The 26362-nt window shown below is 43.3% G+C and overlaps 1 protein-coding gene across 3 annotated transcripts in view; it reads left to right on the top strand.

Annotated features, from left to right (window-relative positions):
* Nucleotides 1–21935, top strand: part of LOC124004024 (cytoskeleton-associated protein 5-A-like) — a 41602-nt gene extending 19667 nt beyond the window's left edge. For 2 of the 3 annotated variants that reach the window (XM_046312761.1, XM_046312769.1), the window contains exons 27-44: nucleotides 1025–1153; nucleotides 1799–1951; nucleotides 2329–2532; nucleotides 4340–4475; nucleotides 10110–10303; nucleotides 10606–10802; nucleotides 11374–11397; nucleotides 11729–11902; nucleotides 12307–12427; nucleotides 12711–12890; nucleotides 13072–13259; nucleotides 13507–13582; nucleotides 13839–14027; nucleotides 14162–14290; nucleotides 14453–14536; nucleotides 14708–14870; nucleotides 20391–20515; nucleotides 20780–21935. In XM_046312761.1, coding sequence (XP_046168717.1) covers nucleotides 1025–1153; nucleotides 1799–1951; nucleotides 2329–2532; nucleotides 4340–4475; nucleotides 10110–10303; nucleotides 10606–10802; nucleotides 11374–11397; nucleotides 11729–11902; nucleotides 12307–12427; nucleotides 12711–12890; nucleotides 13072–13259; nucleotides 13507–13582; nucleotides 13839–14027; nucleotides 14162–14290; nucleotides 14453–14536; nucleotides 14708–14870; nucleotides 20391–20515; nucleotides 20780–21034 — 2721 coding nt within the window. In that variant the 3' untranslated portion in view covers nucleotides 21035–21935. The remainder of the gene's footprint in view (nucleotides 1–1024; nucleotides 1154–1798; nucleotides 1952–2328; nucleotides 2533–4339; nucleotides 4476–10109; nucleotides 10304–10605; nucleotides 10803–11373; nucleotides 11398–11728; nucleotides 11903–12306; nucleotides 12428–12710; nucleotides 12891–13071; nucleotides 13260–13506; nucleotides 13583–13838; nucleotides 14028–14161; nucleotides 14291–14452; nucleotides 14537–14707; nucleotides 14871–20390; nucleotides 20516–20779) is intronic. The other variant, XM_046312777.1, reaches the window with a different exon arrangement.
* Nucleotides 21936–26362: the final 4427 nt, after the last annotated feature.

Below are 26362 nucleotides of genomic sequence, written 5' to 3'. Positions count from 1 at the left end.
TGGGAATTACTAACTGGGTGGACTGAGCCTTGCACCGGCTGTTGTTGAGACACTGCACGTGTGTCTGTCTCTAAAACTATGTTTTTTAAATGATTTTTTTAAAGCATGTTTTGTGGGTATTAACGCACACCCCCACACACACTGTGTGAGGCTGAACACACTATCGAACTGATGTATGTTTTTGCTTTTCTATTTCGTATTATCTTGCAGTAATATTTTGTCTAGCTTCTCATACCCCTTGACTTATTCTCATTTACAGGCTGAAATCCGAGTTCTTTTACATTATAAACACAGGTTTATAATGTAGTCTTTTAAACCTTTCTCTTTGTCTGACCATGCTATAAATGAGTTTTATGTCTTATGTTTCCGAACTGTCTTTTTAAACCTCCCCGTTTCTCTACCACATATTCTGAGCACAATATAGATCTCTAGCGTTTTATATACAGAAAATTGCCAAAATGATGGAAACACTTGAGTAAATGAAAGCAAGTGCTTCCACACAGGTGTGGTTCCTTAGATAATTAAGCCATTAACATCCCATTATGCTTAAGGTCATGTACAAAAATGCTGGGCAGGCCATTATTTTGGTTACCTTGGCTATGCCCCCATAGGATGACAATGCTGCCATCCACAAGGCACAAGTTGTCACTGAATCATTTGATGAGCATGAAAACGATGTAAACCATATGCCATGGCCGTCTCAGTCACCAGATATCAACCCAAATGAACACTTATGGGAGATTGTGGAGCGGTGCCTGAAACCACCAACAAAACACAGAATGATGGAATTGATTGTGGAAAAATGTAGTTGCATCCCTCCAATAGAGTTCCAGACACTTGTAGAGTCTGTACCAATGTGCATTGAAGCTGTTCTGGCTCGTAGTGGCCCGATGGCCCTATTAAGACACTTTATGTTGGTGTTTCCTTTATTTTGGCAGTTACCTGTAGCTTTGTATCTTTTACTGATAATGTCTCTGTGCTGTCTTGTAAACCTCCCCATTTTTCTCCTCTGTCCCATCGTCAGGGTGTGCTTGGGAAGAAGGCCCCGGTCACTAAGGCCACTGCCAAGGATGAGGAGGACAGGTCTGGTGTTATCTTTATTCTGGTACCCAACGGCAAGGAACAGAGGATAAAGGAGGAAAAAGGGCTGAAGGCAAGTAATATAGAATATAATAATATAAGCGACTTAATCATGCACGCATTTCATTTATGGGTGGTCCCGGCAATCAAACCTATATTTAGGCGTGGCAAGCTCCATGCTCTACCAACTGAGCTACAGAAAAGTCACTTTACCTTTTTAGCTATTCAGTTTGTCACCTTGCAGCTTTTTACTTTGATTGGCTGAGTGGCTGAGGTGTCTCTTTGTTGTCAGGGGAGGTTGTGTAGTGTTGAAGGAAATTCTAGGTTGATCAAAACGAGTCATGTCATGTGTTTCATCTGCTCCCTGACAGTTTTTTTCTTTTTTTTGTGTGTCATTTTGGATGTCCAAGATGAGACTGTTTGCTGAGGAAGAAATATTGTTTTATTTTATCCTTTGTTTAACCTGGCGAGTCAGTTAAACCGAGTAAATTTGCGGAAACTCGAATTGGCATAATACACTTTTTTTTTTTTTTACTCCTTTGTTTCAGCAACGATGATTATTTTTGGGATACCTAAAGTGGTTCTAAAAGTAAAAAATGTCTTATCTAAATGATCCTTGGAATGACCATCTTAAAACATATCCCGCCCCCTCCCCCCCGGTAATGTGAGCAAATAACGCTGATATAGTGCTTGAATAATCATCTCACTTGTGATGCAGGTGTTGAAATGGAATTTCAACACCCCGCGAGATGAGTATGTGGACCAGTTGAAGACTCAGATGTCCACCTGCTTCGCCAGATGGCTCCAGGACGAACTCTTCCACGCTTCTGACTTCCAACGCCAGGTCAAGGCTATTGGGGTCATGGGAGAGGTAAGAACCCCCGCAGGAGACAGCAAAACACATTTATGATAGACTCAACAAGTGCTCTTTCTTATTCATACAGGCTTGTGTTATTGAGATTATATATGTTTTTTTGCAATAGAGAACTATACTCTGAAGAGTGAAAAGAATTCAAATATATAATCTTATTTTTAGTTTATTTTAGACGGGAGTAACAGGAAAAAGTCTCCTGTTTCTCCAGTATTACCTTTTTGCCTCCAGCACCTTCACAAATCAGCCAAGGCTGTGTGGTAGATTCCGCCTATTATATACATGTTTATTTTAGACTAAAACCATTTCGTGTTTCTTTGAAACGTAAGGTCGTTTGTTTACTTGACTGACTACGATGTTATGTTTCCACTCATTAGCGAATGGAGGATGAGCTTGAGGGCACAGTCAGCTGCTTGGACCTGATCCTGAAGTGGTTCACACTGCGTTTCTTTGAGACCAACAGCACTGTGTTGATGAAGGTTCTGGAGTACCTCAAGCTGCTCTTCCCCATGCTGAGCAGAGAGAACTACCACCTCAACGAATACGAGGCTTCCTCCTTCATCCCCTACCTCATCCTCAAAGTAAGTCACCTTACTACCTCGTCCTCAAAGTACACTACATTACCAAAAGTATGTGGACACCTGCTCATCGAACATGCCATTCCAAAATAATGGCCTAGACCGCTTCGCGGTTGAGCTGTTGTTGCTCCTAGACGTTTACACTTCACAATAAGAGCACTTAGAGTTGACCAAGGCAGAAATATGATGAACTAACTTGTTGGAAAGGTGGCATCCTATGACAGAGCCACGTTGAAAGTCACTGAACTCTTCAGTAAGGACATTCTACTGCCAAAGTGTGTCTATGGAGACTGCATGGATGTGTGCTCGATTTTATATGCATATCAGCAACAGGTGTGCCTGAAATAGCCGGAACCACAAATTTGAAGTGGTGTTCACATACACTATATATATATACACAGTGGGGCAAAAAAGTATTTAGTCAGCCACCAATTGTGCAAGTTCTCCCAGAAAAAAAAGATGAGAGGCCTGTAATTTTCATCATAGGTACACTTCAAAATGAGGAAAATAAGTATTTGGTCACCTACAAACAAGCAAGATTTCTGGCTCTCACAGACCTGTAACTTCTTCTTTAAGAGGCTCCTCTGTCCTCCATTCGTTACCTGTATTAATGGCACCTGTTTGAACTTGTTATCAGTATAAAAGACACCTGTCCACAACCTCAAACAGTCACTCCAAACTCCACTATGGCCAAGACCAAAGAGCTGTCAAAGGACACCAGAAACAAAATTGAAGACCTCTACCAGGCTGGGAAGACTGAATCTGCAATAGGTAAGCAGCTTGGTTTGAAGAAATCAACTGTGGGAGCAATTATTAGGAAATGGAAGACATACAAGACCACTGGTAATCTCCCTCGATCTGGGGCTCCACGCAAGATCTCACCCCGTGGGGTCAAAAAATCCCAGAACCACACGGGGGGACATAGTGAATGGCCTGCAGAGAGCTGGGACCAAAGTAACAAAGCATACCATCAGTAACACACTATGCCGCCAGGGACTCAAATCCTGCAGTGCCAGACGTGTCCCCCTGCTTAAGCCAGTACATGTCCAGGCCCGTCTGAAGTTTGTCATATGGTCAGATGAAACCAAAATATAACTTTTTGGTAAACTCAACTCGTTGTGTTAAGAGGACAAAGAATGCTGAGTTGCATCCAAAGAACACCATACCTACTGTGAACCATGGGGGTGGAAACATGCTTTGGGTCTGTTTTTCTGCAAGGGACCAGGACGACTGATTGTGAGATTTTGAGTGAAAACCTCCTTCCATCAGCAAGGGCATTGAAGATGAAACGTGGCTGGGTCTTTCAGCATGACAATGATACCAAACACACCGCCCGGGCAACGAAGGAGTGGCTTCATAAGAAGCATTTCAAGGTCCTGGAGTGGCCTAGCCAGTCTCCAGATCTCAACCCCATCTTTTTAAGTGGGAGAACTTGCACAATTGGTGGCTGACTAAATACTAATACTAAGTCACCTCCATCTCCTACCTCATCCTCAAACTAAGTCACTTTATCCTTCATCCCCTACCTCCTTCTCAAATTCACCTCATTCTTCATCCACTACCTCAACATAAGTCACCTCTTCCACCACCCCTAGTACCAAATACTTAAACTCTGCTTGATTCTGGCACATTTTGAGTACCACCTATCTGGCACTCAGGGTAGACTTAAGTATTACAAATATTTCAAATACTATTTGAACCTAGGTCTGGGACCACCACACACTTTCTCCATGTGTTGTGGTCTTTGTTTTATAGAAGCTTTCGTTTGTGTGACTAACCATTGTTTTAACATCCTCTGTTCACCTGACAGGTTGGGGAGTCAAAGGATGTGGTGCGTAAAGACGTGCGTGCCATCCTCACCATGCTGTGTAAGGTCTACCCTGCAAGCAAAGTCTTCCCTTTCCTCATGGATGGGACCAAGTCCAAGAACTCCAAACAAAGAGCTGGTAAGACCAAGTGGACCAAGGCTAGAATAAAGACCGAGACAATATCATTTATTGCATTGTCAAATCTTATGTTCATTGTAATAATACTAATACATGGGACTTGTCATTTTTCAACGACCCAAAGTTTCTTTGAAAGATAAATTTACCCAAAATCCAGAAACTCACAAGTGATTCCATACATTGAAACTTAGTTCTGTTGAGTTTGCCCTCTTTCTCTGGAGTGCAGAACTGAGAATGCTGCAAAAACGGGTCATATCACTTGTGACGTTGCTTGATGCAGGCTTCACTCCGCTCCGTTGTCAGTGAATGCATGATTCACAAATCTGCTAACTGTGACAAATTAATTGTTTTATTGAAAGCGTAAGGCTGAATTTTGACTCAGGAAATGTACACTACCGTTCAAAAGTTTGGGGTCACTTAGAAATGTCCTTGTTTTCCATGAAAACATGCATGAAATGTGTTGCAAAATGAATAGGAATATAGTCAAGATATTGACAAGTTTATAAATAATTATTTTTAATTGAGATAATAATTGTGTCATTCAAAATTTGCTTTCGTCAAAGAATCCTCCATTTGCAGCAATTACAACCTTGCAGACCTTTGGCATTCTAGTTATCAATCTGAAGAGATTTCACCCCATGCTTCCTGAAGCACCTCTCACAAGTTGGATTGGCTTGATGGGCAATTCTTACGGTCAAGCTGCTCCCAGAACAGCTCAATAGGGTTGAGATCCGGTGACTGCTGGCCACTCCATTATAGACAGAATACCAGCTGACTGCGTTTTCCTTAAATAGTTTTTGCATAGTTTGGAGCTGTGCTTTGGGTCATTGTGCTGTTGTAGGAGGAAATTGGCTCAGATTAAGCGCCGTCCACGGGGCATGGCATTGCAATTTGGAGTGAGAGCCTTCCTTCATCAAGATCCCTTTTACCTTGTACAAATCTCCCACTTTACCACCACCAAAGCACCCCCAGACCATCACATTACCTCCGCCATGCTTGACAGATGGTGTCAAGCACTCTAGCATCCAAACACCTCAAACTTGGACAGATGTATCTTTTAACACTTTTTTGAGATATGTCTTTTTCTTTAACTCTGCCTAGAAGGCCAGCATTCCGGAGTCGACCTTTCACTGTTGACGTTGAGACGGGTGTTTTGCGGGTACTATTTAATGAAGCTGCCAGTTGAGGACTTGTGATGCGTCTGTTTCTCAAACTAGACACTGAAATGTACTTGTCCTCTTGTTCAGTTGAGCACCGGGGCCTCCCACTCCTCTTTCTATTTTGGTTAGCGCCAGTTTGCGCTGATCTGTGAATGGAGTAGTACACAGTGTTGTAGGAGATCTTCAGTTTCTTGGCAATTTACTGCATGGAATTGCCTTCATTTCTCAGAACACGAATAGACTGAGTTTCAGAAGGAAGTCCTTTGTTTTTGGACATTTTGAGCCTGTAATCGAACTCACAAATGCTGATGCTCCAGATACTCAATTAGTCTCAAGAAGGCCAGTTTTATTGCTTCTTTAATCAGAACAACAGTTTTCAGCTGTGCTAACATAATTGCAAAAGGGTTTTCTAATGATAAATTAGCCCTTTTAAAATTATACACTTGGATTAGCTAACACAATGTGCCATTGGAACACAGGAGTGGTGGTTGCTGATAATGGGCCTTTGTACGCCGATGTAGAGAATCCTTTAAAAATCAGCTGTTTCCAGCTACAGTAGTCATTTACAACATTAACAATATCTACACTGTATTTCACAACACTATATTTCTGATCAATTTGGTCCAATGTCTTGTCCTCTCAACCCCCCCCTTGTCATAAATACATAAGGCACATACAGTGCATTCGGAAAGTATTCAGACTCCTTGAGTTTTTCCACATTTTGTTACGCAAATGTATTAAATAATTAAACTGAAATATACATTTACGTAAGTATTCAGACCCTTTACTCAGTACTTTGTTGAAGCACCTTTGGCAGAGATTACAGCCTCAAGTCTTGAGTATGACTTCAAGCTTGGCACACCTGTATTTGGAGAGTTTCTCCCATTCTTCTCTGCAGATCCTCTCAAGCTCTGTCTGGTTGGATGGGGAGCGTCGCTACACAACTATTTTAAGGTCTCCAGAGATTTTGGATCGGGTTCAAGTCTGGACTCTGGCTGGGCGACTCAAGGACATTCAGAGACTCGTCCCGAAGCCACTCCTGCGTTGTCTTGGCTGTGTGCTTAGGGTCGCTGTCATGTTGGAAGGTGAACCTTCGCCCCAGTCTGAGATCCTGAGCACTCTGGAGCAGGTTTTCATCAAGGACATTTCAGTACTTTGCTTCATTCATATTTCCCTCAATCCTGACTAGTCTCCCAGTCCCTGCCGCTGAAAAACATCCCCACAGCATGATGCTTCAGGTTTCCTCCAGATGTGACGCTTGGCATTCAGACCAAAGAGTTCAATTTTGTTTCATCAGACCAGAGTATCTTGTTTCTCATGATCTGAGAGTCCTTTTAGGCTGTCCAAGCAGGCTGTCATGTGCTTTTTACTGAGGAGTGTCTTCTGTCTGGCCACTACCATAAAGGCCTGATTGGTGGAGCGCTGCAGAGATGGTTGTCCTTCTGGCAGGTTCTCTTATCTCCACAGAGGAACTCAGGAGCTCTGTCAGCGTGACCATTGGGTTCTTGTTCACCTCCCTGACCAAGGCCCTTCTCCCCCGATTGCTCTGTTTGGCCAGGCGGCCAGCGCTAGGAAGAGTCTTGGTGGTTCCAAACTTCTTCCATTTAAGAATGATGGAGGCCACTGTTCTTGGGGACCTTAAATGCTGCAGACATTTTTTGGTACCCTTCCCCAGATCTGTGTCCAGACACAAACTTGTCTTGGAGCTCCACGGACAATTCCTTCAACCTCCTGGCTTGGTTTTGGCTCTGACATACACTGTCAATTGTGGGACCTTAAATAAACTTGGCACACACACCTGTCATGTCTAATCAATTGAATGTATCACAGGTGGAAAATCTGTTTTCGCTTTGTCATTATACGTACGTTTTCGCTTTGTGTGTAGATTGATAAGGAAATGTTTTATTTAATCAATTTCAGAATAAGCCTGTAACGTAACAAAATGTGGAAGAATTCAAGGGGTCTGAATACTTTCCCCGAGTATACTGTATGCTAACCTGTCGACCACCTAGGCCTGCATGATATGGTAATAAGAACACAATGCACTTCAAGGATCAGCTTAGGCCACCACATATGATACCGCCGCATGCTTTCTTTGTCGCTTTCTCTTTTCAAATGCACTGCGCCATGGAATTACAGTAGCAACAGTTGTATCTTTTATTATCCCTTCGTTTCTGCCCCCGTAATTTCAGATTGCATATCTCGCTCGTATGCGTTGACATCAACCTCCATATAAGGGCATATCATGAGCAGGGTTTCCCCCACGAGGGCGCACATGCTCAGTTGTTACCCGTCTCTGCTGCTGTGGCACATTTCCTGACTCAAAGTTAGCTAATTCGTCCCTACTCTTTTTAGTAACACACTATTTGTGAATCATGCAGAGTGAGGCCTGCATCCAGCAACGTCACATGACCCATTTTTGCAGCTATCTCAGTTCTGCAATCCAAGGAGGGGGAGAGGGCCAAGTCCACTGAACTAGTTCAGTGATGGAATCACTTGGGAGTTTCCGGATTTGGGGTAAAATTCTTCTTTAAGTGTAGGCCTTGTCAAAGAGGTGGGGCTTTAGGAGGGACTGAAAGAGGGGGAATGACTCGGATAGCTGGAGGGAGGGTGTTCCAGAGCCTAGGAGCAACCCTCGAAGGCCCTGTCACCGAAGCTCTGGCGCTTCAACCTGGGGATGACAAGGTGGCCTGCTGTGGTAGAATGGAGTGAGCGTGTGGGTTGGTAGGGGAGAAGGTCTGAGAGGTAAGGGGGGGTCCAGGTGGTGAAGGGCTTTGTAGGTCAGAAGCAGGATCTTGTAGTCAATGCGCTGGGAGACAGGAAACCAGTGGAGTTCACGGAGGACACGAGGGGTGTGCTGCCAGGACTTAGTGCGGGTGAGGAGTCGGGCTGCAGAGTTTTGAACCATTTGGAGCTTATGGAGGGAGCTTGAGTAGTGAGTTGCAGTCGTCAAGACTGGAGGAGATGAATGCATGTATGAGGGTTTCAGTGGCAGGGCGCGAGGACCTGATGTTGCGAGGTGGGAAGAGGATTTGACCGTGTTTCTAGTGGTGGTAAAAGGAGAGAGTGGAATCCAGGATGATGCCAAGGAAGAGACAGTTGTGTCGTCAATGGTGAACGGTAAATTTGCGAGCTTTGGTAGGGTGGATTTGGTACCTAATGAGGAGTAGCGTTTTAGCACTGCGGTAGATCTGGGTGTCATCGGCATAGCAGTGTGAGTCTCGGTTGAAGTGACCTGAGGATCTGACCCAAAAGGGGAGGATGTAGATTATGAGTAAGAGACCCGGTACAGAGCATTGGGGGACAGCCTGTGTAACTGCAGCTTAGTCTGAGGTGTGGCCATTGCGGCAGATGTAGGGGGTCCGATTTTGTGGGGTATGAGTGTAGCCAGGAAAGTGCAGAGTCCTCAACACCCAGACCCTCATGCCTGGTGATGAGGATCTGATGGTTCGCTGTGTCAAAAGTGGCCCTCCGGTCAAGGAGAATAAGGATGTAGAGGGAATCAGCATAGGTGAGGAGGTCATTGACAACTTTGAGCGCAGTTTCATTACTGTGGAGGGGAGGAAACGAGACTGGAGGGGCTCGAATATGTTGTTGTTATAGCAGGTGGGTTTGTAATTGGGAGGCAACAGTCCATTCCTTGGTAAGGAATGAGAGGTTGGAAATGGGGTGGAAGTTATGGGGGGTGACTGCAGCTGTTTTGTAGCTGGAGGGGACAGTTCCTGTTGACGTTGTGTGTGATATATGGACAGAGAGCATGCAGGCTTTGATGAGAACAATGGGGAGAGGATCCAGTGTGCAAGTTGTAGTCTTGGATGACAGATAAAGGGATGGTCAATGGGGGGCTGAATTCATAGAGCCGGGTTTCAGGGGTGGTGGTTGACTGGGAGGGGCAGCTGAGGGAGATTATTTTATTTTGGTGAACTTGTCCTTGAGAAACTGAAGGAATGAATTGCAGAGTTTAGTTTGGAGACAGGCCAGAGAGTTGAGGGAAACCGAACAGTGTTGAATTGGGGCTAGTTCATCAGGTGAATTGTTGGGCATGGTCAAGGGGCAGAGCAAATGGCATCAGAGCGTTGGAGGGGATTGACAGCTTTGATGTTGCGGAAGTTGATGAGGCGCTTGTCAGTGTTGTGGGGTGAGTATGCGGGAAGAGAGATATTAAGGATCTTGTTGTCAGAGTGAGAACAGGGAGGGGGAAATATGAGTTTGGTTGAGGCCAAGAGAGCAGACGAGGTGTCCCTTGATGAGAGTGTAAAAATGTACATGTTGGGTAATATTGAAATAGAACACCAATGAAATCTGAGACAAGTTTTTAGTGTAAGTCTACGTTAATATTAATATCGCCAAGCAACAGTAAGCAGGGGGAGAGTAAGAACCTTCTCTTGAGTGTAAACATCCTGTGCTTCAATATCCTTATTTGTATCTCCTTGTTGTGGCACGAACTAACCATTCTCTCCCTGTATTCCCCTAGAATGTCTTGAGGAGCTGGGCTGTCTGATAGAGAACTATGGCATGAACGTCTGTCAGCCAACACCGGCCAAATCCATGAAAGAGATAGCTGTTCACATCGGAGACAGGGACAATTCAGTACGCAACGCTGCCCTCAACACAGTGTTGGCTGTGTACAATGTCTGTGGGGACCAAGTCTACAAACTCATTGGCAATGTAAGATACTACTACAATATACTGCAATAGAGGTTATGTCACAAAGCAGGATCAATGAGTTAGCCAGCAAACTTGCTTAAATGTTCAGAAATTAATATATATATATATTTTTAAATATGCTTGAAATGGCCATGGACTGTTTCAACCGACAACCCGTAGTCAACATTCACTTTATTAACGAACCAGAAAATGTGAATGTTTCTTAAAGTTGGCTAACTTAGTATCCTGCTTTGGAGTATACACCTCTGGAGATGTCATCTCCGGTGTTTATCTCAAACACCCTGTCGGTCTTTCTTCTGCAGCTGTCCGAGAAGGAGATGAGTATGTTAGAGGAGAGGGTCAAGCGCTCTGCTAAGAAGACCCCTGCAGCAGCCCCACCATCCGCCAGACAGGCTGCAGAGAGGGAGAGGCCCCAGAGAGAGCACCCCTCCAACCCCAACGCTACCTTCATGAGGAAGCCTGCTCAGCAACCTCAGGAGGATGTGCCCAACAAGCTCAAGTATGGGATGGGTGAAAATCCCTGACCTAGTGCCTCCTCAACTACCTACCTACCAAAGCATGGCTCTCTATTCTAACGGATCTATGGGGTTTTTAACTTTAGTCTGGTGATCGAGCAGTTACAAGTGCCGCTGTACTTTACTCACATTCGTGGCAAAAACATTCTGTCCATGTCTTAAGACCTTACCTACAAAACCCTCGTAAGGATAAGGCCTCTTTTATGCTCCTCCTCAATGTCCGTCTTTTACTCTTTTCACACTGACGAGATGAGCCGAACCGTGCCGAGCTCTACTGCGCTGGCCAGGTTTCGCATCCATTATACGTGCTTGAACAACAATTTGAAATAAAAAATATCTGAGCCGGCACAGTGAGATGATAATTTTAAAAAATCGGCAAATTGGTTTGCACGGTTTGGGTTGGCACGAGGGTGTGAAAAGAGTATTTGAATGTTCTTTCCTTCTCCTATTCTGTTTGGTTTCATTGCATGGTGTGTGTGTGGTCTCTTAATCCTGAGCCTCTCTTCTCCTTTATAATTGCTCTTCTCTTATCGCTGCTCTGCTCTCCATGGACAGAATAATGTATCGCACTTATAGGATGTGAGTACCGCCGTGCCTCTCCCAGACAGTGTGCACTCTGCTCTCCTCCAGAATCACTCAGAATGGGGATGTAATGTAGATGAATCTAAACGTAACACTCACCAGTCTAAACTAAATAGTTCAGTTGGTGTGTCCCCCCCTTCCTTGTCGTCCTGTGTTAATGGCAACCTTCCATACTAGCAAACCACTTAGGGTGAAGCAATGTATTCCACAGCCCTTACAAATAGTATGCCGGTGCGGGTATATTGGAACGGAGATGTGTGACCCGACCTGTCTGTCTGTTGGTTTCGATGACATTTGTTCTGAATGATCCTCTTCTGTTCTCCCCCAGCCAAGCGCGGGCTCAGAACGCTGTACGGGAACACTCACACCCGTCCATCCCCAAGGAGTTTCAGCTGGACCTGGACATGATTGAGAACGACCACACACGGGTCAGTGAGCTGCCTGACCTGGTCCAACACAAACTGGACGAACTGCTGGAGCCCATCATGATGCCAGAGCCCAAGTGAGTGTCTGTGTGAACGGAGCCAAACTTCATACCGACCTGTCCCAAGTCTTAGACCAACGCTGGCCTGGCTGGTCTGAACTTCCATTTCAGCCTTTTTCACAGTAGTTCTGAAATAGCGTTGGGATGAACAGTAGAGGGATGATCTTTTAAAGTATGGATACATGGTTAAACTGTCCGAGCATTATACCAACTGGCTGGGAGGGATGTGCATTGATCTACTGTAGAAGTTATTTTTATCATTTCTAAGATCCAAGAGACTTGTGGCATCCCAAGACTAATGACAGTGAGTGGTTATGTAATTAGTTGTGTGTGTGTGTGTGTGTGTGTGTGTGTGTGTGTGTGTGTGTGTGTGTGTGTGTGTGTGTGTGTGTGTGTGTGTGTGTGTGTGTGTGTGTGTCCAGGATCCGTTCTGTCTCGCCCCACTTTGATGATCTTCACAACAGCACCGCTTCCACCATCAACTTTGTCATCTCCCAGGTGGCCAGTGGAGACATCAACACCAGCATCCAGGCGCTGGCACAGGTTGGTACATCACTGTAGTATAGGCTCAGGTACACCATGGTGCAATAGCACCATCTCCTGTACGTAGTCTTTTATTGAAAAAGAGGTTAGGGAACATCAAACCTCGATTGTCGTCTTCCAATAGTTGAGTGAAGGGTACTTGGGAGTCTGGAAATGGGAGACTAGGGAACATCGAACTTTGACCTATCTACCTGCAGTACTCTGCTCTAGTTAGAAACGAGAAGAGTGCAAGCAGTGGACAGTGTCTGTGCGTATTAACCTCTGTCTCTCCCCTTCCCCCAAGATTGATGAGGTGTTGAGGCAGGAGGACAAGGCGGAGGCCATGTCAGGTCATATCGACCAGTTCCTCATCGCCACCTTCATGCAGCTGCGCCTCATCTACAACACACACATGGCCGACGACCGCCTCGAAAAGAAGGACATCTTCAAGCTCTACAGCTGTATCATCGGCAACATGCTCTCGGTGAGTAGCGACTACACATTCACACCACTAAGGGGTGATACTGGTCTTTTTGTTTCGGAGTCGGCTCAGACTCTCTAAAGAGGTTTTGTTTTAACATATAAGACCACACCCGAGTAGGCATAGTGGACTGGTGTGGACATCTGTGCCACAGCTGTGTTTGTGTGTCACCTGTGTACTGCAGTTGTTCTCTATGGAGAGCCTGGCGCGAGAGGCATCTATGGGGGTTCTAAAGGACCTGATGCACGGTCTGATCACCCTAATGCTGGATGCCCGGGTGGAGGACATCGAGGACGGACAGCAGCTCATTCGCTCCGTCAACCTGCTGGTGGTCAGAGTACTGGAGAAGTCTGACCAGACCAACATCCTCAGGTCAGAACTCAGAACATTGACTTTTAAATGTTTTTTTTTTGTATTACATTTAGTTTTACTGGGACAGTGCACATTAAACTAACATTACTCAAAATGCCTTGTCCTGAGAAATGTTAGCGATGATGGCTTGTGTACTTCAGAGAACCTCTGAGCAGTAGAATGCACCCTGGTTAAGGGTGATACAGCTAAAGGCATTTCCAGAATAGTGTATCTAGTATTTTCTGCCTGTCTTTTTCTCTTCCCCCAGTGCTCTTCTAGTACTGCTACAGGACAGCCTTACCACCTCATCAGGGTCTCCTATGTTCTCTGAACTGGTCATGAAGGTATTGCTATTTCATTTGTTATGGGAGTGTTTACTTTTGTCTATGCATGATATGTATGGTGTTTGCACATGAGCTAGTCAAATGTGTATTCCCTGTTCTTTGGGACATTTTACCTTCTTTAAAAATAAAAAATGTAGCTCCTAAAAAAATGATTACCTATTTCCAATCCCAATCATTATGAATAATTATTTTGAGGCTCAATGAACAAATTTGAAATGTAATATATTTAACCCTCTGGTTCTCACTGCCTCTTTAGTGCCTGTGGCGTATGATCCGGTTCCTGCCGGAGACCATCAACAGCATCAACCTGGACCGCATCCTGTTGGATGTCCACAACTTTATGAAGGTGTACCCCAAGGAGAAGCTGAAGCAGCTGAAGTCTGACGTGCCCCACAGGACACTCAAGACACTGCTGCACACACTGTGTAAACTCACTGGAGCCAAGGTACGTACTGTACATAACCAAAGCTCATTCACATCCAATAGTTGAGTGATTGTTGTCTGTGGTTTTGATTTAAGTAGACCATAGTGAGGCTTACTAGGCTTGTTGTTTTGACCCTGTTGCTTTGCCGTGTCTAGATCCTGGACCACATGTCCATGATAGAGAACAAGAATGATTCTGAGCTGGAGGCCCACCTGAGGCGAGTGGTCAAACACTCTGGAAACTTCTCTGGCATGAAGTCTGACCGGGGCACAGAGAAAGGCCAGGTGCGTTGTTGTTAACCTAATTGCTTGATTTATTTAACGTCATTCAAGTGAATACACTGCTTTTAAAATAGTTGTGGATAACACAAAGGTTTTTACAAACATGTCTGTAGTGCAACGTGAGTCCACTTCCATAATAGCCTAATGTGTTCTTGACGCTTCCAGGATGACAGGATGTCGAAAGCTAACGTGAGCGATATCCTCTCTGAGATATTCAAGAAGATTGGCTCCAAGGAAAACACAAAAGAGGTGATTATTTTTCTTTATTTCCTTGGTCGTTCATGTAGTCATACCTTAATTTGACGGTGTGCACCCTCTTGTTAAGGTCGTAATTGTAAAGATGGTGTTCTCAGTGACTGGCTAAACTAATTTACAGTACCAATCCAGAATTGTGAGTTAACTATTTGTTGTTTCCCCCAGGGCCTGACGGAGCTGTATGAGTATAAGCAGAAGTACTCCGACGCTGACCTGGAGCCCTTCCTGAGGAACACGTCTCAGTTCTTTCAGAGCTACGTGGAGAGAGGCCTCCGCGTGATCGAGTCTGAGAGAGAGGGCAAAGGCAGGGTCCAGCCTTCTAGCACAGGTACTAAACCCTGAACGATTAAAGGGGAATTCCACTCAAAAGTTTAAATGTCAAGTTTTGTTCTATGCCATCTGATATGACTTTCTACCATGTGTCTAACCCATTGTACACATCTGTAGCAGAGTAATAGGAAATGCAATCCTGACATCAGCTCTAGTGCTTTTGTATAAGCCGTGTTAGTATTGTTTGAATTACTATTGAGGATTACTAGTAGCTAGCTATTGTATGTACAGTGCATTCGGAAAGTATTCAGACCCCTTCCCTTTTTCCACATTTTGTTACGTTACAGCCTTATTCTAAAATGGATTAAATAATGTTCCTCATCAATCTACACACAATACGCCATAATGACAAATCAAAACAGGTTTTTAGACATTCATGCACATTTATAAAAAAGAAATACAGCAATACCTTATTTACGTAAGTATTCAGACACTTTACGATGAGACTCTAAGTTGAGCTCACGTGCATCCTGTTTCCATTGATCATCCTTGATGTTTCTACAACTTGATTAGAGTCCACCTGTGGTAAATTCAATTGATTGGACATGATTTGGAAAGGCACACACCTGTCTACATAAGGTCCCCCAATTGACAGTGCATGTCAAATCAAAAACCAAGCCATGTGCTCAAAGACAGGATTGTGTTGAGGCACAGATCTGGGAAAGGGTACCAAAATATTTCTGCAGCATTGAAGGTCCCCAAGAACACAGTGGCCTCCATCATTCTTAAATGGAAGAAGTGTGTAACCACCAAGACTCTTCCTAGAGCTGGCTGCCTGGCCAAACTGAGCAATAGGGGGAGAAGGGCCTTGGTCAAAAAGGTGACCAAGAACCCAATGGTCACTCTGACAGAAATCCAGAGTTTGTCTGTGGAGATGGTTGTCCTTCTGGCAGGTTCTCCCATCTCTGCAGCACTTCACCAATCAGGCTTTTATGGTAGTGACCAGACTGAAGCCACTCCTCAGTAAAAAGCACATACCAGCTTGGAGTTTGCCAAAAGTCACCTAAAAGGACTCTTGGATCATGAGAAACAAGATTTTCTGGTCTGATGAAACCAAGATTGAACTCTTTGGCCTGAATGCCAAGAGTCACATCTGGAGGAAACCTGGCACCATCACTATGGTGAAGATGGTGGTGGCAGCATCATGCTGTGGGGATGTTTTTCAGCGGCAGGGACTTGGGAGACTGAGCTCAGGACCTCAGAATGGGGTTTCCAACAGGACAACAACCCTAAGCACACAGCAGTGTGATCTGGCCCAGCACGGACTTGAACCCAATTTAACATCTCTGGAGAGACCTGGAAATGGCTGTGCAGCGACACTCCACATTCAACCTGACAGAGCTTGAGAGGATCTACGGAGAAGAATGGGAGAAACTCCCCAAATACAGGTGTGCCAAGCTTGTAGCGCCATACCCAAGAAGACTCAAGGCTGTAATCGCTGCCAAAGGTGCTTCAACAAAGTACTGAGTAAATGGTCTGAATATACTTACAGTACCAGTCAAAAGTTTGGACACCTACAGTGGTTCTTCCTTTAAAAGTTGGGTCATACTGCAGCGCAGCTTGCGTGGTGCCGCATAATTCTATGGCACGTTATTTAAGTGTTAGCCATTGTTGCCATTAATGCTACTTTGACCACCAGGAAGCATATTTGAGAAGTTAAGTTATTGAAATGACATGGAGCTGTAGACTTAAGAATCCTATTTACTGTAGCGGTTTTTGCATAACTTACTTATTGTAATACAGGCCTACTTCAATATACAGTATATCAATCATTCAGTCATTTGTGCATGTCTTTAAATGTCTTTTACATGTATTAAAGCATTTTAGTTATAAAATGAAATAACAAAGGGAGCCTTGAATATTTAAAAAATGAATGTCGGCTAAAGCGATTGATTTCAGGAATGCATTTGACTGTTATAATATGAGGAAAATATGCCGCTGTACAACGTGTCCAGTCGGGAGTAGGCCTAGGCTACTAAGTGACTGCGAGTGAAGATCAAAATAATCCTAACTTTCCACACCCTAATTGTAGGCTAACCAATACCCAAAGATTCAGTGAAAAAAAAAAATCTCATTGATTTATCAAGACCATGCTTGTCTCGGAGCAGCACAAAACGGTGCTGAAATAGTTGACCACATGCGGGTAGGCTATTGCTTCAAATCCCACTATAACAATTGGATGACTTTGGGAGTTTCAGTAAGCAACAATTTGTTGCCATCGTTAGCCTACTTTGTTCCAATATTTTATGTTATTCAGTGATGTTTATTCCCATAGTAATTTGTTATGGATCCATCCAGATGTGGTTCGAAAACAGTGCATGTGGTGGGCTATGCAAAAGTGTGAGAGAAGTGACATGCCTCGCAAACACCCATGAATACATATAAAGTCCCTAAACTCGGCAAAAGTCTATTGTCCTGCTGATAGTCCATCAAGGGTGGGATGCTTCTTTTGTATTCTTAAACGAACTAGCACAGAGAAGAGAAAGGAGCCTTTAAGTAATTAAACTATTAATAAACCGCAACATGTCAGCTAAAGCAATTGAATTCACAAATGCATTTGACTGTTTTTAATGTCGTCCAGCAACCAGAAACACAGCATCTACTGTGGTAGAAATATATGTTATTGAATTTGATTTGTATTTCTTTACTATTTAAAATCTGTGGCTTTAAATACAATGCTCCCGCTACCCTCCTTTCCCATTGTCCTGCTAATAGCCCATCATAGTTAGATGGCTTCTTTCGTATTCCAAAGTCTTGAATGAATGTATTAATTACAGTCATTTACCATTCTCATTCTCGGAGTGGAAACGTTGTTTGCAGAATTCTACAACCTGCTACACTTGTGTGAAAAACAAGTGTTTGAAAACAACATGTTTTCAAAATGCCTCCTGCTGTCCATCACTACTGTAAACCGGGAACTGTAATGAATTAGATGTATTATTTTTTGTTTTAAAATGTATATGTTTATTAGGCAACTGTGTAGTCTGACAAAACCAACATGACAATGAGAATAGGCAACAGAAGCAGGAACAGAATAGGGCTGAGTGACTTTCTCAGTCCTGGCTTTTGTTCAAAATAAGTTAGTGGCAAGAAAAAGTATGTGAACCCTTTGGAATTACCTGAATTTCTGCATAAATTGGTCATCAAATGTGATCTGATCTTCATCGAAGTCACAAGCAATAGACAAACATAGTGTGCTTAAACTAATAACACACACATTCTTGTATTTTTCTTGTATATATTGAATACATAATTTAAACATTCACAGTGTAGGTTGGGGGAAAGTATGTGAACCCCTAGGCTAATGGCTTCTCCTAAAGCTAATTGGAATCAGGAGTCAGCTAACCTAGACTCCAATCAATGAGATGAGATTGGATATGTCGTTTAGAGCTGCCATGCCCTGTTAAAAAAAAACACAAATCTTGAGTTTGCAATTCACAAGAGGCGCACTGCCTGATGTGAACCATGCCTCAAACAAAAGAGATCTCAGAAGACCTAAGATTAAGAATTGTTCACTTCCATAAAGCTGGAAATGGTTACAAAAGTATCTCTAAAAGCCTTGATGTTCATTAGTCCACAGTAAGACAATTTGTCTATAAATGGAGAAAGTTCACTACGGTTGCTACTCTCCCTAGGAATGGCCGTCTTGCAAAGATGACTGCAAGAGTGCAGAATGCTCAATGAGGTTAAGAAGAATCCTAGAGTGTCAGCTAAAGCCTTTACAGAAATCTCTAGAACATGCTAACATCTCTGTTGACAAGTCTATGATATGTAAACACTAAACAAGAATGTTGTTCATGGGAGGACACCACGGAAGAAGCCACTGCTGTCCAAAAAAAACCATTGGAACACAGCACAGGAACACAACACTATGTGTGGAGAAAAAAAGGCACAGCACACCAACATCAAAATCTCATCCCAACTGTAAAGTATAGTCGAGGGAGCATCATGGTTTGGGGCTGCTTTTCTGCCTCAGGGCCTGAACAGCTTGCTATCATCTACGGAGTTTATCAAGACATTTTGCAGGAGAATGTTAAGCTATCTGTCCGCCAATTGAAGCTCAACAGAAGTTTGGTGACGCAATAGGACAACGAATCAAAATACAGAAGTAAATCAACAATGGAATGGTTCAACAGAAGAAACTTAAGAACTTACTTATTGGCATAAAGGCCTACTTAAATATACAGTACATCAATCAATTAATTTGTGCACGTCATCAAACAGCATACAAGTCATCTATGTCTTTAAATGCAGTCAAGCATTTTAGTTATAAAACTAAATGACAAAGGGAGCATTGATACATTTTTCAATCACGGTTAAAGCAATTGTAATTAAGGGTTTCTGTTAGGAAAATATGGCGCTATACAACCTGACCGGTCAGGCGGAGGCCTAGGCTACTGACTGCGAGTGAAGAGCAAAATAATCCTTACATTACCAGAAAAATCTTATTTGATTTATTAAGACCAGTCCTCATACTGTCATTCAGATATATTTATTCCCACCGCCCCAACAGGTCCACAGGCGACATAATCGCCATCACACTGCATACTGCCCTATCCCATCTAGACAAAAATAATACCTATAAGAATGTTGTTCATCGACTACAGCTCAGCATTCAACACCATAGTACCCTCCAACCCCACCCTGTGCAACTGAGTCCTGGACTTTCTGACGGGCCACCCCCAGGTGGTGAAGGTAGGAAACAACATCTCTACTTCGCTGACCCTCAACACTGGGGCTCCACAAGACTGTGTGCTAAGCCCTCTCTTGTACTCCCTGTTTACCCACAACTGGTGGTCATGCAACTCAATCATCAAGTTTGCAGACGACACAACAGTAGTTGGCTTGATAACCAACAACGACGAGAATTTGGCTTGTCACCCAAAACCCTTACAAACTTTTACAGGTGCACAATCGAGAGCATGCTGTTGGGCTGTATCATAGCCTGGTACGGCAACTGCACCGCCCTCGACCGCAAGGCTCTATGCAGGGTGAGCATCACCGGGGGCACACTACCTGCCATCCATGACACCTACAGCACTTGATGTCACAGGAAGGCCAAAAAGATTATCAAGGACAACAAACTGCCTGTTTACCCCGCTATCATCAAGAAGGCGAGGTCCGTACAGGTGCATCAAAGCTGGGACCAAGAGATGGAAGCTGTTTTTCAACCTCAAGGCCATAAAACTGCTAAACGGCAATCACTAACTTAGAGAGGCTGCCGCCTACATTGAGACCCAATCACTGGACACTTTAATATATGGGCGGCAGGAAACCTAGTGGTTAAAGCGTTAGGCTAGTAATTGAAAGAAGCACAAGCATTTTGCTACACTCACATTATCATCTGCTAACCATGTGTATGTGACCAATAAAATGTTATTTGATTGAAGTGGAAAAAGTCACGGTGTTTGAATACTTGACGAATGCATATTACTGTATATGCATGTGCTGGACTGCTTGAAAAGCGCTTCAGTTGCTGTGACGAGGTCTGTTGAAGTTAAATGTTTCTCTGTTCCAGTGATTCCCCAACATGGCCTAGACTCTGGCTCAGTGCCTCTGAACGGAGAGGAGATGAAACCTGCAGTGTACTACGAGAGACTGAAGATTCTGAGACAGAGACAAGGACTGGAGAACAACTCCAGGGTTAGTTTAATGTTGATCACATTGGTGCCACTCGGCTTACAATTTCACATTCGTATTATGATGATGTAGAAATTGAATACTTGCTGTATTAATGAGTGTCCCCATTATATTATAGCTTGTCATACCCACAGTAATGTAGCATCGTTTCTTGGCTTGCTTACTTTAAATTTGAAAGCTGATCACCTGTTCTCTTTCTCTCCTTCTCTTTCCCGTCCCTCATTTTCTCTTCTCTCTCTCGCTCCTCTCTCATCTCCATCCTAATAGCAGGCTCAGCTGTTGCAGCAGGAGGAGGGGGACAGTGGACCGATGCGTCCCATCACGTCCCTTCTGTCCAAGCCCTCGGTGGCCTCCTCCACAGACATGCTCCAAAGCAAACTGTCTCAGCTCAAAGAGTCCCGCGAGTCCCACTTCCAGCAGGAGCAGTCCCACTCCCACAGTCCCACTCGATGCTCGTCCCCCTCCGCCAACCTCGACGACCTCAAGAAGAGGCTGGAACGGATAAAGAGCAACCGCCAATAAACGACCCCTGACCCCCAAGCTCATCTCTATACCCAGTCTATCCAATGTGTTAGCCAGCCTCGACCCGATACCCACCCAGCCTTGGCTTTACCCACCCCAAAACCCTGCTCTTATCCTGGCTTTCTTTTTCTGGGTTAACCCCCTCTTCTGTGTAAATTGAAAAAGCACTGGTCTCATTGTACAATATTCTGTAAGTGGACAATTATTTTGTTGAGTATCGTGGCACAATTGTGTATATACTCATGGATGCTAACCACTCAATGCTTTTAAGTGTCAAGTTAGGGTTACAGTGTACAGTTTCCATGTTCAGAATGCTGTAATATGTGTTACTTAATCTAGCTTTCTTTTTTTTTCGTAAGGTTTTGAATTTCATAGTCAAACCATGACATGTCTCTTCTCTGAGCCTCCACGCAGGTTTGGGGTCAATTCCATTTTAATTCAGTTATTTCTGGAAGTAAACAAAAAACCAAATGTTTCCTCATAGAGAAGCATTTAGGAAAATCTGAGTAGGAATTGGAATGTCAGTTTACTTCTGGAATTGACCCCGACCCTGTTTTCAGGCCCTGTCAGTACATACGACTGTTTGCTAAACTTGCTATTTTGCTTTTCCATCTATGAAGTTAAGACTTGTAAAACTTGAAGGTTGATTCTGTTCTCGAAGTAAAGCAAGGAGCATGGCATGAAGTAATTGTTTTTGTAATAAAGTTTGCATTACTAAAATATGTTTAAGTCATTGGTTTAATAATACTCCCATCTTGCGTACTGTAGCAGAATGTTGATAATTCTGATGCATTGTTTTTGTATTTAATTCAAATGGAAGTAGTCTTAAATTGTTGCTCTTATGGGTTTTAAGTGTATAATCGATAGTGAAATGGCAATAAAGTTTTTTTTTAACAAACTACCTAATGTGTATACGTTTTGCAGTTTATTCTTGCTCATTGAACACATCACTGCACCACATGTTGAGTGATATACATTTATATTAACGCATTTCAGAACTTCAGCTCATTGGTTCATAAGTTACAATAAAGGCAAATCTACATAAATTGCATTTGTGTACATAAATATACAATCTGCTGTAGTGTCTCGATGATAAAGTCCCGAAAGGACACAACATTTTAGACATCTGACAAGCTATTTTTCTATTCCATGCAATATTCTAAAAAGGCCAATGGATAATGGAAGATGTGGCATACACATGCAGGAAAACATTGATCAAATTGAACATTTAATGGCAGTATATCAAGCTTTCCACAGATTTCTGTCTTCAAATCTTTAAGCCAAAGAGCGTAGAAAACGTGTTTCCAGACTGGAAGCCTGGCCCCTCGGGCATGTCTTTTTTTGTTGTGGTATGCAGCAGTACTTACAGCTGTGCTGACATGACAACTGGGTCTGATTTACAAACAGAAAGCTATGAAGAGTCATGTAAACTGTTCTGCTCACTGATTGAATATTGCATACAGTCAGTTGCCTGGATTAGGATTGATTTCTATCTCTTTCTACGCTAATTGATTTTGTCCCCCCACACCAAACGTGATCACGACACGCAGGTTGAAATATAAAAACAAACTGAACCAATTATAATAATTTGTGGACAGGTTGAAAAGCATTAAATATTTATGGCAATCAAGCTAGCTAGTTTGCAGTTGCTAGCTAATTTGTCCTATTTAGCTAGCTTGCTGTTGCTAGCAAATTTTCACATAAAATGGTGCATTTAAGTTTGTGTGTGTCTTAGCGTGTGTGATGTAGGTGACCCTAACATAACAGATAGGTTAATTACATAGCAATTCAATCTACAATGTTGTTACTACAGGTGTTGATATATACCTACAGCATAGCTAATACACACTTAATGTAAAGTGTGTTCAATGTTTCCTCAAGGTCACGCAGCCATTTGAACTACTTGGGATGGACCTTATCGGCAAACTGACACAAACAGACAGCAGACACCAGTATATCTGTGTTATGATTGACTACCTCACTAAATGGCCACAGGCATAACCCCCCCACACAAAGTCTGCTAAGGAGGTCACAGACTGCATAATCACATTTGTCTGTCAGTTTGAGGCACCCAAACGTATACTCACAGACCAAGGGAAGGAGATTGTCAATGAAGTAAATAGTAACTGTGTTACTCAACTTTAACTTTCCCCTTTTATATTAAAAGATCAACAAAAAATGTCTGCAAGACTCTGGCGATCCGAAGAAGTCTCTGCTCACCGTACCATCCCCAGATTAATGGATTGGTAGAAAGGATGAACAGGACAATACATCTGTTGACTGAGTTCATCAACTGCAATGTTATTTTAAAAAATCACATTCTAAGAATAACTTGATTTACCTTCATTGTCTTTCTTTTTTTCTGCCAGACCATCACTGCCTACATGTTCCATCTGGTGTGGAATTTTAACAGCCAGTCAACCAAGCAAGCTTTCTACATTGTGATGTGGGCAATAATGAGGAAAATACTAACGGGGTAATTGCTTGTTCACTTCTAAAGGCACATTTTTACAAGTACGAATTTGTATAAGCAGTAATATTTCATAGAGGTAGTATTATCTGCTTGGTCTGATAATGAAATAATTGTAATTCAAGAAAATGTATTTAAATGTTTAAAATATCTTAACATTTTTCAGCATACATTTCAGAGTGGTTGTGACCACGCTGCCCACGATGGTTCCACCAGTCCTGTATGAAAACCATCCCATCATTGGAGGATTACTTCTGCGCTGCCTGTCAGGACTTGGTTAGGCTTGAGTTCAAGGCGACGGCATCACCTGAAATCTTTCCATAAAAAGTGGACTAAATGTTCAGTCGAGCTGTTGTGGCTTTCCAGTATTTGTTTGTTATTTGTCTTTTTATATTTGATTTGTCATTTTATATCTTATTGTGCAAAGATCAAAATTTGTATTTCCTTTTTAATGTTTATTAACTAACTTAACTTCCTGTGATGTTTTTATGTTACTGTATGATAATATGTGTATTATCTTAAACATTACAATATGTTTCTAAAATAAGTGTTTATGTTTCTTTATACTCTACTTTTGCTTTCTGTAGCAGTACCAAGAGAAGAGAGAAGGGGAGGGGGGGTTTCAGCAGGCAAGAAAATAGCCTTGCCAAAATCCTCCCCTCCCCCCTTCTAATTTACTTCATTTTGTGGCTAGTCAAATCATTTCTGTGGCACACTACTGGTCAACATGAGCTACCAAAATGTTTCAGATTTCGGCAGGCAAGAAAATAGCTTTGCCAAACCCCCCCCCCTCTAATATCCTTAATTTTGTGTCCAGATTCAAATACTTTCTGTGGCACACAGAGTCAAATACTTTCTATAGAACAAACTTCACATCAGGATAGGCAATAATATAGAATTGAGAAGGGGGGGGTTCTGGCAGGGGAGAGGTTTTCGGCACAACACCGGCTCTACGGGGTGGCAAAGCCAGGTATGGATCCCCAGCTAGAATTTGTGCCCACCCCCAGTTTTGTTTCCCATAAACATAACAATTGGTATATTAACTACCATGCCTGGTGGCCAATGGGCTTGCCAGTAGCGCAGACCGGGACAAAGGCTATATGCCGGTGTGTAGGGGAGAAAGTGTGATGTAATAATGTAAAATGTAGTGGTTCAAATCCCAAAAGGCATTCTGATTGGGCACCTAGCCATGCAATGTCATTCGGTATTGCCTTCCTTACCTTATTTAGGAAGCTCATTGGATCCCAGGACAGGGTCAAACTGTCCCCCCCCCCCCTCACAGAGGAGAGAAAAGGTTGTTCACTTTTGCAGACAGCTAGCTTTAAGTTGTGGTACTGGCGCACTGAATAATTATAGCTAGTTGGCTAAGCACGAGGGTGACATCACAACCAGCACCTGCACCTCCGTTACCCCAGCCTCTAGCGCCTGACGACGTTGGTGTTGGAGGAAGGAGCCAGCGCAGGCTTGTCTTGACATTTACCTGAGCCTCATTTTAAGTGGGAGAAAGCAGGGCTTTTGTAACGCCTGCTTGAAGGTCTGGATTTGGTTGTGGTGCACGCTATGTCTGAGGAACCTGAGAGAGGACTTTTTCAGTGCGTGTAGCTCCCTGTATAATACATTTAGGAAGCCCATGGTGGCGGCACAGTACACTGGGGGAAAAACTGAAAATACTTCTTGATCAGCGAAGGACTGGCCACCTCGCCACTGTCAGTCATGAAATCAAGTCCCATCACAGATGCTCGGTGAAATGTTCTTATGCATATGGCACAGATGTGAGGTCACAGGCTTATTGGAAGCAGTGACGGAGCTGTTTCATTGTTTATTGCTAACATGACCCACAAAATCCTGGGGTTCCTCGACCCTTGTACAAACTGCAGTCAATCTACTGATCTGCACACCGGTACAAACTTGTCTGAAATATGTATGGGTGTTTTGAAAAACTGCAATGTAATGCTCCCATTCACTATTTTAAAAAATCTAATTTTATGCAACAGGTGTAGTAGACCTTACAGTGAAATGCTTACTTTACAAGCCCTTATCCAACAATGCAGTTAAGAAAATACCCCAAGTATGTAAAAAAAAAGAGATAAATAATTAAGTAAAATAACAGGGCTATATACAGGGGGCACCGGTGTCGAGGGAATTGACGTAATATGTAGTGGGTCAGAAGATTACATACACTAAGTTGACTGCCTTTAAACAGCTTGGAAAATTCCCCAGAAATGTTGTCATGGCTCTAGAAGCTTCTGTTAGGCTAATTGGCATAATTTGAGTCAATTGGTGTACCTGTGGATGTATTTTAATGCCTACCTTCAAACTCTGTGCATCTTGGCTTGACATCATGGGAAAATCAAAAGAAATCAGCCAAGCCATCAGAAAAATAATTGTAGACATCCACAAGTCTGGTTCATCCTTGGGAGCAATTTCCAAACACCTGAATGTACCACAGTCATCTGAACAAACAATAGTATGCAAGTATAAACACCATGGGACCACGCAGCCGTTATACCGCTAAGGAAGGAGATGGGTTCTTTCTCCTAGAGATGAACGTACTTGGTGCGAAAAGGGGCACCGGTGTCGAGGTAACATGTACATGTAGGTAGTTATTAAAGGGACTATGCATAGATAAGAGCAGCGGCAGCGTGGGGGGTGCAAATAGTTGTGTCGTCAGCAAACGCAATGAAGGTGTTGGGTGTAGTGTTTAGCAAGTCGCGGGTGATCTAGGGAGTAAAGCGTGGCAGACGTGTTGATGGCTACCCTTACCACCTCTGGGCGGTCCCGTCAGGAAGTCCAGGACCCAGTTGCAGAGGGAGGTTCTCACAGAGGTGTTCCTTTTGTCCAGGTGGGAAAGGGCAGTG

The sequence above is a fragment of the Oncorhynchus gorbuscha genome, linkage group LG02 (assembly GCF_021184085.1).
Source record: "Oncorhynchus gorbuscha isolate QuinsamMale2020 ecotype Even-year linkage group LG02, OgorEven_v1.0, whole genome shotgun sequence".
Lineage (NCBI taxonomy): Eukaryota > Metazoa > Chordata > Actinopteri > Salmoniformes > Salmonidae > Oncorhynchus > Oncorhynchus gorbuscha.
Note: the sequence above shows the minus strand (reverse complement) of the source record. Positions and strands in the feature narration are given on the sequence as shown.